The sequence below is a fragment of the Talpa europaea genome, assembly GCF_964194135.1.
Source record: "Talpa europaea genome assembly, chromosome: 3".
Lineage (NCBI taxonomy): Eukaryota > Metazoa > Chordata > Mammalia > Eulipotyphla > Talpidae > Talpa > Talpa europaea.
The window spans coordinates 112,536,753-112,550,889 of NC_140069.1; the positions used below are offsets into that span (position 1 = coordinate 112,536,753).

The following is a 14,137-nucleotide window of genomic DNA, read 5'->3' on the forward strand; positions in this document are numbered from 1 at the left end:
TGCTCTAGCAGTGACATTCTGCAGATTAGTTGCTAAGGCACATTTGACTGAAAGACAGCTCTTGGCTTTCTCTTATGCTGCTTCCCCTTCCTCTTTTCCTAAATAGATATGTAAACACATGTATTTTCTTGTTTGAATTTAGCGAATTGGTCCTCTGCCTGTGCCTTGATTTAGCTATTGGACTAAGCCTTGCTCCTCCCTTCCCTACTCAGATAGGAGCCACAGGGATCTGGAGCTCCAGCTTCCAAATTGACGCTGGCCTCAGGCCAGGTGACCTTTTTCTTTGTAAGTTTCTTTCCTAAAGGGGGGGGAGGGGAGCTGGGATCTGTTTGGTGTTGTGGGGAGGGTGGATAGTGAGGAAAGGAGGGGGTGGATGAGAGAGTGGAGGGCTGTTAAACAGTTTCTTACCGTAAGAGGGAGTTCAGACCTAGATCTTTCCAGTTAATCACACAACAAACTTAGCTCATTGCAATAAAAAGCAGCTCAGAGACGGCTGGCTCTTTAGGCTCTGAGTCGAAACAGGATTCTTTCACCCAGGCATCTGCAGTGGGATCCGCCAGCACATCCAGCAGCACCATGTGGGTGACCAAACTTCTGCCAGTCCTGCTGCTGCAGCATGTCCTCCTACATCTCCTCCTGCTCCCCATCGCCATTCCCTATGCAGGTTAGTTTTTTTCTTCATTATGATTGTTATTTTAACTTTTTCTTGCTAACCTCTCCCTTTTCTAATACTTTTCCTTTGCCCTATTCTCAGCATCCTTTCTTAAATCAGTGTATGGTATGGGTTGTTTAAATCTCTCAATGTGTTTTCTTTCGACATACTTTTCCTATTTGGAAAACATTTTAAAAGATAATAAACATCCTCTGAGTTTGTCTGTGCCGCCCTGCCTCACCCCCCCAGCCACAGTCTCCCTTAGCTTAATAGTTGTAGACTACGGGAGAGGATTGAAGTGTGAAACACTGCCTGGAACTTTGCTGGTTTGGACAAGTTTAGAGCTGAACAGAGGGGATGGTCTGAAGAGGGAAGAATGATGGTCAGTATTGCAGGGACTCATTTTTTTCTAGAGGACAATTTTCCATGACAATCTACTACCCCACATCAGTCAGTTAACATTCAGGGTCAAGTTATGATGTTATACAGGTTTTCATTTGGAGAAGGCAGATTAAACTGTGCATATGCATGTTATAAAAATGAAGGAGAAAGTCTTTCTTCAAAAGACTCATGCTGCCTGGGTATGCACGCCTGCCCTTGTGAAACTGCAGTGCTAGGGAGGCAAAAAGTGGGTGACTTTATTAAAGCTGCAGAACTGCTCTTCTCAGGCTCCAAATTTCCTCCCTGCATTTATGGATTAGGAAGGAGTTACTTGGGTATTCATATTGCTTGGAAGTTTAGAGATTTTATTTGCTGCTTTGAGAAGTTTTCTATTATTATCAGGACAAGAGGAAACATCTGTATTTGGCTGTATTATCATTGTAGTGGCTGGGATGCCAATGGGAGAAGAGAGTGAGCATCATGTGCGGGCACAGGGGTTGAAAGAATGGAACAGATGCCCAGATGGTGGTCATGACCTTTTTGCAATATAAACTGAGAACTGGTTAGATATTTTGAGAGATGAAATTCATCAGCCCTCTGATCTAGTTTCTGATGGAATACAAGAGCTGAAAATCCTCAACATTTTACTAACTGACAAGAAAAATCATAGAATCTACCTTGCAGTCTTCTGTTTTGTAAACTTGCCCTTCTGGAAAACAACACTGTATGAGAAGAGTCAATTTGAAAATATTTAGTAAAGATATCTGAAGAGATAACAAAAGGAGTTAATTCAAATCAAGCAGGCTATTGTGCTTGAGAGGTACATGTTAAAATGGATTTTTAGAAGACATTGCTGGTACAGGGAATTTTCAGCATAAACTGAAATCATGGCTAGTATTTTGAGGACTTTCATTTTTAAATATTAAAATGTTGATAGTCTAAAGTAGAATATGGTTACCTGAAATCATCTGTGCTAATGCAAGGGGAACACAGTGTGGAAAACCCAAACAGTAGATCAACTATAGACAATGTCTATTTGTTTTTGGCATGCATTGCGAAGTTTTGGCAGGAGATATACATTTGTAATTATATTTCACTTTGGCTAATGTTGAAATGACTGCTTTTCCTGAGTATAGGGAGAATGCAGCCCAAGAGTGTGCTGGCAGGCAATGAGAGGTCAATTGGGAATTATGGATATGTTGTGGATAATTCCTGAAGTGGATAATGCTAAAATTATCATCAAAAAGGGGTCTGTCTTTTTTTGGGTGACAAGTTTATGTGGATAGTTTTTTTTTTTTAATAACATACTTCAAAATGGAAAACATGGATAGATAACTCTCTTAGGACATCCAAAGAAAGTTTGTTCTTTTTTTTTTATATTATGTAACATGAATATTTAGTTTTTTGCTGTTACTTGCTTTGATTATACTTTTTGATATGTATAGTGAGTCTATATTTGTATATGCTGTAAAATAACAAAATACTAGAAAAAAGGTAGATACTATAATAAGGTGATAACCAGTTATGAGTAGAATTTATTATGGAGATACTCTATGGAAAACTTTCTTAAAGAATAATCAATATAGAGAACCCAAGACATCCCTATAGGACTTGGTCTACATGAAATTATCCTGTATCCATTCCCACCTACACTGAAAACAAACATCGAAATACCTCTGAGCAATGAACAATTAAATGAACAACTAACATCCTGAAGCCTGTGGGAGATGTAAACATAAATGAATGAGAAAGAAATCTATTTATTGAGCAACTATTATAGATCTAATTCTAAAAATAAAGCCTCTTTCATTCTAATAAAATTGGCATTATTGGATTTACCTTGCATGAGAACACTGGTGTTAAAGACCTTAATTATCTTACTATTTTATTTAAGAAATAGAGCTTAGATTCCCACTGAAAGCTATGTGAATTAAATATGCAGTGATTTTTTTTTCCTTTTAGTTAAACTGAAGCAGCAGTTGTGAAATAAACTGAAACTTTCCTTAAAAAATCCATTGCCAAGTAACATAAAACAACAACAACAACACAACACCTGAATTAAAAATACTCTTACACTATGGTTGAGAGTTCATTTCTAGTTTAAAGAGCAAACCAGATTTAGGGAGTACCTGGTACTCAAGTTGAGGATGAAAAGATGGGTAGGAGAAAGGTGAGTACTAAGTCAGGGGAACACAAAGCCTCCAAAGGTATAGAGGTGAGAAAGTATCAGAAAGGTCAGGTTACCTGTGGGGCTGGGGTACTGAGTTTTTGTAGGCCAGGAGTTTGGTCTGTGCTACAAAAAGTAAGATAAGGTAACACACATGAGCTTGAATGTCATGCTAAACCCTGTGCTCTCTCTTTGAATGTTATGGGCAGCTGCTGAAAACTTTTGAGCTGACAAAATACATGAATGATTTTGGACTGTAGTGTGGCTGTGTTGATTGCTGTGTGGAGGGAGAGTTCTAGGCAGAAACAGGCAGTGAAGAATCATACCAGGTGGAGCCTTCTATAGCAATGAAATTTTGACAAGGAAGTGGGAAGCAGAGGAGGGCGATATCTGGGGAGGCCCCTTATCTCACACTGAATATCACTTCATTTTGTAAATCTCTTTGGATATTTGAGATGCTACTTCTTAAATACCAACGTTTGATTTAAATCTGACTGGTTCCCTTTCTTCTTGACATCTTTATTTGTGGTATTGCTGCCTTCTTTAAAGAAGAGGAGAGGATTGTCCATTTGTAGAATTCAAGTCCCAGATAATAGCAATAAAGATCTGGGGCTGTATTTATAATTCTTGTCGTTGGGAGGTTTAAAAATCTCCAGTCACAACCATCCCTTTCCATTAATTATTTGTATACTTTCATCTTAACATCTTGTCACTTCAAGCTGTTAATCACTAATCATGTGGGTAGGTTTCTCAGAGTATGTGGAGCCAGATTCCTGCTTCTTTCCACACCCTGCAAATCCTTCCCTTGCATGATTTTTTTCCTTTGAAGTCAATGGTTAGTCCATACAGAGAAGAAAATATATGAGGTACTGAGAGAAATGAGTGTGAGGCCAGGAGACTAGAGGGAGAAATGTGTCTTTCTTCAAGCACCTTGATACATTTGACCCTACTTTCTGTTGGTAGGTTTTCACTAAAATCCAAATGATTTTCTTTCTCAAATAGGGACTTAAGATTCTTCAGGAATTATACAGCATATATAGCTTCCAGAATGTTTTCCCAAACTGGAAGAAGGGGAAAAAGAGTTTTAATTTAAAGTACAGGAAAGCATGACAAAGTTGCAGTGATCTCTCACCCTTTGACTTCATTTCAATATTGTGTTTATAAACTTCAACTAACAGTCACGCACAAAAAATAGTAGACAAAAATCTGATCCAAAGATATTTTTGAGTTTTTTCCCAAATTAAGCTTCTCTTTTTACTGTTTTCAGTAAAACAAACATCAGTTGTTAATACATATGGAAGAGAAAGTTGTAGCTATTTTCAGCAAAAGAATTTTATTTTCAGATGCTGTTTTGAATGACTTCTGTTTTGAATTTTTCTTCTACTGAAGATGGAAGTAATTTGCAATTAATTTGATAAATGTGTGGATTATATTATATACAACTAGCTTGAACATTTTGAGTAGTTATTGAGCTAGTAGAAATGACTGAATATAAGGCAAAGCTTCCAAGTCATGAGAAATAGTGAAAAGGGAATCCTATCTCTGGTTCCCTTTGCTTATGATTATCTTTGTAGCCCCAGACAAGCTTTTTACTCCTATTTATTATCTAGTAAGAAATCATACATTTATTTGCTTTCCAGTATGCTTTTTGCTTTTTATATGAAATATAACGATGGAAAAATTTAACAGCAAAGAGTGCACTGTTTTTATGAGGTACAATAACACATTAACACATCTCAATAGAACAACCGAAGATCTGTAGAACTATACAAGAACAACAATCCCATAAAGACCTCTTTCCTCTACAATATTCTCCAATGCTTGTGTTTAGATCATAGCAGTTTGAGAAAAGAAACCAGAGCATTGTCCAGGGGTTTTACTTTATCTGATAATTAGTAAAACGCATATTGGAATTTAATGCTTGTGATTTATCATTAAAATTTGGTTTGATGATCTTCTCTCACACTTAGTCATTTATAATACATATCAGGTCATTTTTAATTCTATATTTTTAATTAATAAAATTTATTTGAGAAATACACCCACCTGCATGCACACACAATCACACACACATAATTCTACTTTGGCAGGTAGTTGTTTTGTAATAGATTTTCTGCATCAATGAACTCCTATTTGTTCCTAAGAAATATTCCAACCTATAATGCTGGATAATTATAGCATCTTACATTCCCTTAGAAAGAGTGCACTAAAGTCAGAAGAAGGATAAACTTTTAATGGAGAATCTCATCTTCATTAACATGGGTCTATGGCAGAAATCAAAGCTTGAAAAGAATTATACCTCTTCTTTGATTGGGAGAGTGATAGCTTCTTCTCTTAAGCTAGAAATTAAATGATAAAATCTCAGAAACAAAATTTTGCATATTCATAACATTTTTATCCAAATTGATCTACAAATATTTGTGATTTTAGTTTTAAAAACTTTTTAGTTCACATATAAGGTAACTTTCATTCTGTAAATTGAGTAATTGGAATACTATCATTTCAGGTAAACAAAGTCATTTGGCAAGTCAGTAAGAATGCCAGAATTACCATCTGTTTGCCAATATTATGTAAGGCATTTGGTTCACACTCAATAAATAACATGCTGATAAATTATTTGGTTGATTTAATAACTATAATAAAGTGTCATTTAAAGTATATCTGTTGTACTGCATCCATTCCATCTTCTGGGACAAAATAAGTAAATAAAAAATGAAAGCATTACTATATGAATTAGTACCAGGGTTTTTTTTTTTTTTTTTTTTTTTTTTTTTGAGATTGTGTTCTGGAGTTGTACAGAGGACCAGAAATTTAGAGGACTTTATATTTTCTCTTATTTATTGTGGAGTGCAAGCTAAGGTCAACATTAATGAGTAGCATCTGCATGTTTAATAAACCAACTGGAGCCAGTTTGTTGCTAGTAGCTTAGTGTATGATGCCATTCTTGGTAATTGGTCTTGGTAGACAAACTCTGGTGGTCACATTTCTAAATGTTTTGCACAAAAATTTCACCATCTTTTCTGACAATCTCACCAGGAATTCATTTCCTATTCTACCATCAGTTATTACTGATAACTTTAAAACAATTTTGGGGAAAATATTTATAAACTATATATCCACATCCTTTCTTGGGAATTCTTAGAAAAAGATGGCACCACAAGTATTTAAGCATAGGAATTCTGAAGCTGTCTTGGTTTCTTAATCTTAAAAATGAATATGTTATTACTGCTTTTGTTATAAGGATGTTCAAAAGAATTGCCAGGCACAGTGAGGGTACAATTTTGGCCATCCTTATTATACAATAGCTGAAATCTCTTAGACATTTTGATCCTCATTGTTAAGCTGGTGATCATCTTTATAAACTGGGTAACTTTTGGAAAGATTGAGAATAAAATAGGAAATTCTTGATACTTTAAAGTTATCCAGATCAAACCTTTGAATGTTTTAGTTCAGCTTTTCAATTTTTGAATAAGACACTTCATGCTATCTAGGAGCTTTGTAGAATACTTTCCTGAAGAAAAATGATATTGTTACATTAAAGGAAGATGCTTTACATACATTTGATTTACAGCATTTGGCTTGGCTTCAAGACAAATAGTTCACGATATTAAGAAATAGTGCCCCAAAGCACAGAAAACATTTATATAGGAAATGAGAAAGGCTAAAATATGAATAGTTTGAAATACTTTAAAGAGTAAATCAGAATTTATCCATTGCTTAATTTTTAGTGAAAAGTTTCTTACCTGTCATTGACTTGGCTTATCTAATTAATTTAATAAATTACAGGAAGACCAATTTTAGAAAGAAACGAACAATTTAATTATAAATGATGATATGATATGCTCTGATACTTGCTTCCTCACTGTTTGGAGGATTATCATGTTATTTATTGCTTTAGTGTGAACTTTCTCCTATTTTTTAAAAGCATCCTTCATTTGAAATAATGTACATGAGTGATTATGCTCACTTACTGAGAAGTTATTTATTCTTACCTGATTTCCTCTCTTGTTCTTAACTGTTTAAGAGTATCATTCCCTACTTCACTGTGTCCTCAACTCCTAGAGGTCTAGTGTCTTTTCAGATACTGAATCTTTTGTAGATGATCCTTAAGGACATTGTATATTAGCCTCAAAAGTGTTCTGCCATGTTTTAGTATCATGAATATTATTATTATTATTAGAAGGACAAAAGAAAAGAAGAAACACACTTCATGAATTCAAAAAGTCAGCAAAGACTACTCTAATTAAAGAAGATCCATCACTGAAGATAAAAACAAAAAAAATGAATACTGCAGACCTGTGTGCCAATAGATGTATTAGGAATAAAGGACTTCCATTTACCTGCAAGTAAGTTGCTTCATTTTGTTCTTAGAAACATTTTCCTATACAGCATGTGTACTTATTATCATCATTTTTTTATTTTTTATTCAATGTAACTTTCTCTTAAAATAATAAGCTTGATTTTAGTTAATTACAACAAAGGAATTAGATCTCAGCTGATGGAAATATGAGTAAGAGAAAATTCAAAAACTGACTTTTTTTAGAATTAACAGTGACTTTGGTCATAGAATTTATGTTTTCTCATCTTCTGAAAAATTGAACTTCAGGAACTAAAGTTCCATTAGGTTGGCTTTTATCTCTAATATTTAAAAATATTCCATTCAAACATTTTCCTTTTTTGCAAGAGGAGTAGAGGGATTTTCAGAATATAAGTTGGGCAACAGTCAAAGTTCACTGCAAAACTTACATCTTTGTCTTCAGGGATTGAAATAATAAGGTGTTGAGAGAATTAGATAAAAAACTAGAGGGATTTGTGTCAGCAGCAGAAACTATTTAAAAGAAGTTAGGAGTTAGTGATGATGAAGTTTTAGGTGAAAAACTATGGAGTTATTCAAGATGCATGGAGGGAATCAAATAGAGAGTTTTCTTTTCTTTGAAATTACCTATACCCTCACAGAGAAAAATCCCTTGCTACTTTGTCAATGATCCTAGAGGTTAAAACTTGGAGTTTTGGGCCATGAAGGTGACAATTTTCTAAGCTGTCAGGAGAATGTGCTTTTTCTCTTTCATAAACATGTTTATATACTTTTTCCTCCCTCACTTTCTACTGTTATGTTCCCATTTCATCACATTTTGTATAGGATTGTATATGACATTCTATAAATTTTGAATTCTACCCTATTACATATGAGTAGTGACATATGATGTGAACACAGATTTTATTAATACAGTAACAAGAGATCCCAATTTCACCCTGCCTTCTCAGAGAAATTAATGCTATGGGCCTGAAGAGAAAGAACATGTCAGAGACCTTCAACAGATTTAAAGGGAGGAGGGACCATCTCCTTTCTATTAAGTTACAGCTCTTTTGGAAGTATTTTTATAGCCAAACTGCAACTTTCAGAGGGATGTTTCCTGGCAAAGGAGATGGGGAATTGACTTTGCATGTACAGTCCTATGATAACTCTGTTTCATTCCCTAACTTTCCTATAAACGTCTTGAGATTGTTAAAAATAAATTAGAGAAAACTATTCTCAATCCACATTTCAACTATGTAGAATTTTGGAGATGTTCTTTGGCAACTGAAGACTTGGATTTGCTGAATTTTCCCCTGAGGGTTGAAAGAACAGGGCAAAGGGACTGGGAGAACCATGTCTCATTCTTGATTTCTGAACATTGAATCTGAAAATATAACCCTCCAGGATACATTAATGAGGAAAATATTGCTAACTCTCAATTTTGACATTCATTAGCTTATAATTGGTGTGGGGAAGGAGAACTCTCTTTTTTTTTTTCTTTTGGAGACACTAGAATGACTTGCTGTGTCAGAGAATAGATTTGATTAATAAATCTTCACATACACTATATGAATGAGGTTTCTTACTTTTCTACATATTCTGATTGTTAATTTTGATCTCCAAATATATGAAAACATATGCAGAAAAGCATATGTGATAATACTCTGTATACAGCCAACCTTCTTCTGCCCAGAAATGGTATCACCATCTTTATTCATCTTCCACATATATAAATACACAAACATGTTTGGAATCACTGAATACATTAGTTATTCATAATTGAATGGACATACTATTATACTCTGAAATGAAATAAAGGATCTTTTTAGAAACTTATATGATTTTTGGAACCATTGGGAAAAAAATGCAAATATGTGAAAGCTCTTGGAAAACACGAACAAAACTTTAGGAAAGCATCTGTGATTCAGTGAGCATGGGGAGAAATGTTTCTTTCTCAGAAGATATACTGTTGGCATTTGGTAAAACATAGAACTATATAGGATTATGCTCACTGAAATAAGTCAGAAGGAGAAAGAAAAATATCAAATGATTTCATTCATGTGGAATACAGAGAAACAAAACAAAGGAACTGACAAAAGGAAACCAAAACAAACCCAAGAAATATGATTACAGAATTGAGGCTTCTAGAAGAGAGGAAGGAAAGGGGTGTGAAAAAGGGATCAGGGGATCCATATGGTAAAGGACTAAGGGTGCCCTAATGGTGGGCATGATGTATGAATCTAAATTCCAAATCATATAACTATTTATGTATGTAATTTTACATGTTACCTCATTAAAAAAATTAACTAAAAAACATTTAATGTTGAGAATTTCGCCAAGTATTTTACTATTCCCAGTTAATGGATTTTTATATTTATCATTCTGTTTTAGAAAGATTTTTTGAGTAAACAACGAAAGTCAATATAATACTTAACTATAGGAATGGTAATTGTAGAAGTAACCCATTTTAGTACTTTTCTTCAGGATGACATACCAAAAGCATATTTCTATGATATTGGTAGTCTTTTTAATTTTAAAATGCTTATGAAAACAAACTATTTTGAAAACATTGGCTTAAGTAAACAGTTACCTTATAGCAGATTTTTGTAGCTTTCGATAAACTTCAAAGTTTTACAAGTCACCAAGAAAGGCTATTATGTACAAAATTTTCCAAGCATTTGCTTTTAGATTCCTATTTCTTAGGTGATCTCCTGGGCTGATGATTTGTCTTTGTGATTATCATTCTAGAATGTACTTTGGAAATTAACCGTGATATTTCAAATATATTGAGTTCTATATAGTTATCTTTCTGTGTGATTACAAAAAAAGGTTGTGTTACATACTGATTTTCTTTTTGAAGTCCTCAATTTTCTAGAAGTCATTGAGCATAACATGTAAACATTTCAAGTATTTGATCTGACGTTTAAATTTATAGCTATAATACCTTAATTTTATTCTTTCTCATTTGGACATCAAAATGATAGGTGCAAATATCACTCATGTTATATATATGCAATAATGTACTGTTTTTATATCATCCTCCTTGGTTAAACCATGTGCCCATTTTTTAAGAACTGTATAAATAGTAGTATTCCTTCTTTTCATTCAGACATTTTTTTCAGGGCCTTTGTTTTTGATAAAACAAGAAAACGATGCCTCTGGTTCCCTTTCAATAGCATGTCAAGTGGAGTAAAAAAAGAGTTTGGCCATGAATTTGACCTATATGAAAATAAAGGTAACTGATTTCTTCCTCAGTATTTCATAATTTGTAAAGTATAGAATATATGTAATTTGCTGCTAAAGTGCTCATGATTTTTCTATTTTATACTGGCTCTATTTTGCAGGCAATCCATCCATTATAATAGATGACACTAGTACACTTGGCTATTTTTACTATTATAATTTAGAATAAAGATAGCATTTCCCAAATATACCATAATTAGATGACTTTCTCCCTTTTAGTTTTTTTTCTAAGACTGTCTCCTACAACTGGTATTCTCCATGTTACTTTTAGAAAGCGCCACCTTACATTATTAGTTTAAGACATCTTACATTACAGCATATTTGGAACCTACTATAGGATTTTAAATTTTAACAACTTTGAGAACTAGTTATAGTGGTGTCTGTTGATGAAAACAAAATGTGGAGATTTTGAAAAATTAGTTGATTAGTTTAATGCATTTCTAATCATATACTTTCAGAAAATCTTTAAAAATAAAATTGATTTGTTTGATTTAGAAGTCTGACATTGTATTTACTTTGTCCATGGAAAAGTTATATCAATGAAATAATTTAAGAATAAATATGAATTTTACATATTAAATCTTTCGCACAAAATAATAATTATGTATTATACTTACAATAATAATGTTTCGGTTGTAATATTTTCTTGAATGTATCTGACTGGATTTGGTATTGGGTAATGTACACAGAGGTTTCCTTGTTAAGAGAGTAGGTATTTAATTAAAATTAATTAATGGTAGAAAATAAGATAATCTCTATACATTCTAATAATTCCACATGTTCTAAAACACAATTCACAATCTATGATAAGATCATTTTTATTATCATTGATAACAGCTGCATGTACTATTATTTATAGGAATGCACAATGTTTTGCAATTTGGTTGCCCTATAATTTAGCTGATGGAATATTAGTAAGAATATTGGAATCATTAATTACCTTAATGTGATTATCACATATATATATACACACACAAAATCCACACAATTTTCTTGAGATAAGGACAAATTAGTTAACCTTATCATCTCAATAAACTCTCTGAAATCATTATAGGTTTTACAAATCACTTTTCAATATTTTCTTAAAATGGTCTGTATAATGGAGTTAATCATTTCCGCCAAATTAAATTTGCTTGACTAGCTGACTATACAGACTAATCTATGTTAAGAACATAGACTAATCTCTGCATTTATGTAGTTATTTGCTCACAAAATTAAAGTCTTTCAATAGTTTTTTTCTGATTACTCTGAAATGTATTGTATTGAAAATATCAGCAAAAGCTTTAGGCTTCTACTAGGCAAGGAAAGAAATTTGAAATTATTAGTTGAGAGAGTTTACAAGTATCAACTACATAAAGATTTGAGTGTAACTTTATTTTAATTTTCCCTTTATTTAGTACACAGTTAAAAATCTTTTCTCTGTTTTCTTCCAATAGACTACATTAGAAACTGCATCATTGGTAAAGGAGGCAGCTACAAGGGAACAGTATCTATCACTAAGAGTGGCATCAAATGCCAACCTTGGAGTTCCATGATACCACATGAACACAGGTAAGGACAGCATGAAAAAAAGAGGATAGTGCATCTCTTTTTGTATACATGTTAGCCATTTCGCTTTAGTCCTTCAGGCTAATCCTACAGTTCTATGACCCAGTTAACTTTGATGAATTCATATGAATTCACAATTGATGTAGCCAAAGATTAATAAATTTATCATTCACATGTAGTCTACTAACATTGTTTTACTTCAAATCCTCAATGTATAGATATTGATGTTTGTGAACAATAATGGAAATGTAATTAAAAAAAAAAAACAAACAATTTTCCCCTCTCTGCATTCGAGAAGGTATAGCACTACACAGTCAGAATGGAGAGGTTGACTAAGTCAGAAATGTTCTTTAACTGTGGTGGTTTTCAACCTTGGCTGCACAATAAAATCAGCCCCTATGAGTTTTTAACACATTCCAAAAATCAGGTATCATTACAGGTCAATTAAATTTCTTGACTGGGAAACCCAGGCATTGGTATTTTTTAAGCTCCCCAAAGTACAGCAAAAACTTAGAACCATTGCTAAAAATTCATCCCTCAGATTGACCATCTTTCCCATTTCACCTATTGCCTAATGACTGAAGAAAACTTCTTACTTCTTGGAAATTAAATATCTACCCTTAAGAGAAGATGCATGCTCATTATAACAGATGAATTCTATTTAAAGACAAGTAAACATAATATCCATCAGCTCATTAGTCTGAGTTTTAATCATTGTGGAGGACAAACATAGATATCTAATACCCACTAAAGAGCTAAATATAGCCATAGTTTTTCAAGACTTATTTCACAAATAAGTGTAAAGAGGAGCTAAAATAGTTTTGAAAACCTCCCTGAGGTTATTAAATGAATTAGAAGATTTAGTTTACCATATACCAAGTGCCTTTTTGAGTAGTTTACCAGTACCACACATTTAATCCTCCCAAGAATCACATAGTGGGTAGATTTTTAGTTCAATTTTATATGTGGTAAAACTGGGGCACAATGAGCCTTAGTAACTTTCCAAGGTCATGCACAACTCTAAACTGGAAAATGTTACGGCCAAAATCCAAGTCTAGCTAGAGGCACTCTATAACCATGCTTTTAAAAACCCAAGGGCATGAAACACTTGGCCAATCAGTAGAGCACATGCTGTGACTTGTTTTTGCAATAGTGGTGATTACTTTGCCTTGTTGAATCCACTTTTTTTCCCCACATTTAATTAATTTTGTAAAGCAAAATTGCACAAGGTGATTTTACTTCAGTAAACAGAAGCTAGTTAATTGGACAACATATACAGAAAAATAATTAGTCGCTCCACATTGGGATCAAACCTGTTATTTAGTCGCTCTAGTCCTAACTAATTCCAGCTAGGTAGTATTCAGGCTGATGATCAGCTTTACAGTATTTCCAAAAGAGAAAACTACTGCTTTTTTCAAAAGCAGATATTTACAGTTATACATGAATACTTCTGAAACATAGTATTATCCTTATGATACAACAACCAAACAATATGTGTTTTTTTTTCCTCTCAAAGATTTGTATGGGGTCATTCCTTGCATAGTGAAGAAAACACTTTATTTAAATAGGCCTAAGTTTTTCATGAACAAAGGAATAGCTTTTGAATTCAATTCTACCCTAGTTAAAGAGAGTGCACTATATTCACCCAGTAGAGGTTTTATTTCAGCCCAAATTCTTTATGATTGTGATTCTCTGCTAGAGGAGTAATATGAAACAGATCTCCCTGGGAACTGGCTTCTTGGTCCAATCAGCTATTTTACAAAAAAACATTTTCATGTGACATAGAGGTTAAGGGCTGAAAGGATTTTGTATATTAATCGAATCATTTTTTTTTGTTTTCTTTTATATT

At 33.4% G+C, this 14,137-nt stretch overlaps 1 protein-coding gene across 2 annotated transcripts in view; it reads left to right on the plus strand.

The window, feature by feature from the left end:
• Positions 1-576: 576 nt before the first annotated feature.
• HGF (hepatocyte growth factor) overlaps positions 577-14,137 on the plus strand; it is a gene marked incomplete at both ends in the record, with an annotated part of 57,458 nt that continues 43,897 nt past the window's right edge. For both annotated transcript variants that reach the window (XM_084230941.1, XM_084230942.1), the window contains 4 exons: positions 577-664; positions 7,381-7,546; positions 10,620-10,732; positions 12,177-12,291. In XM_084230941.1, the coding sequence (XP_084087067.1) occupies positions 577-664; positions 7,381-7,546; positions 10,620-10,732; positions 12,177-12,291 (482 nt within the window). The remainder of the gene's footprint in view (positions 665-7,380; positions 7,547-10,619; positions 10,733-12,176; positions 12,292-14,137) is intronic.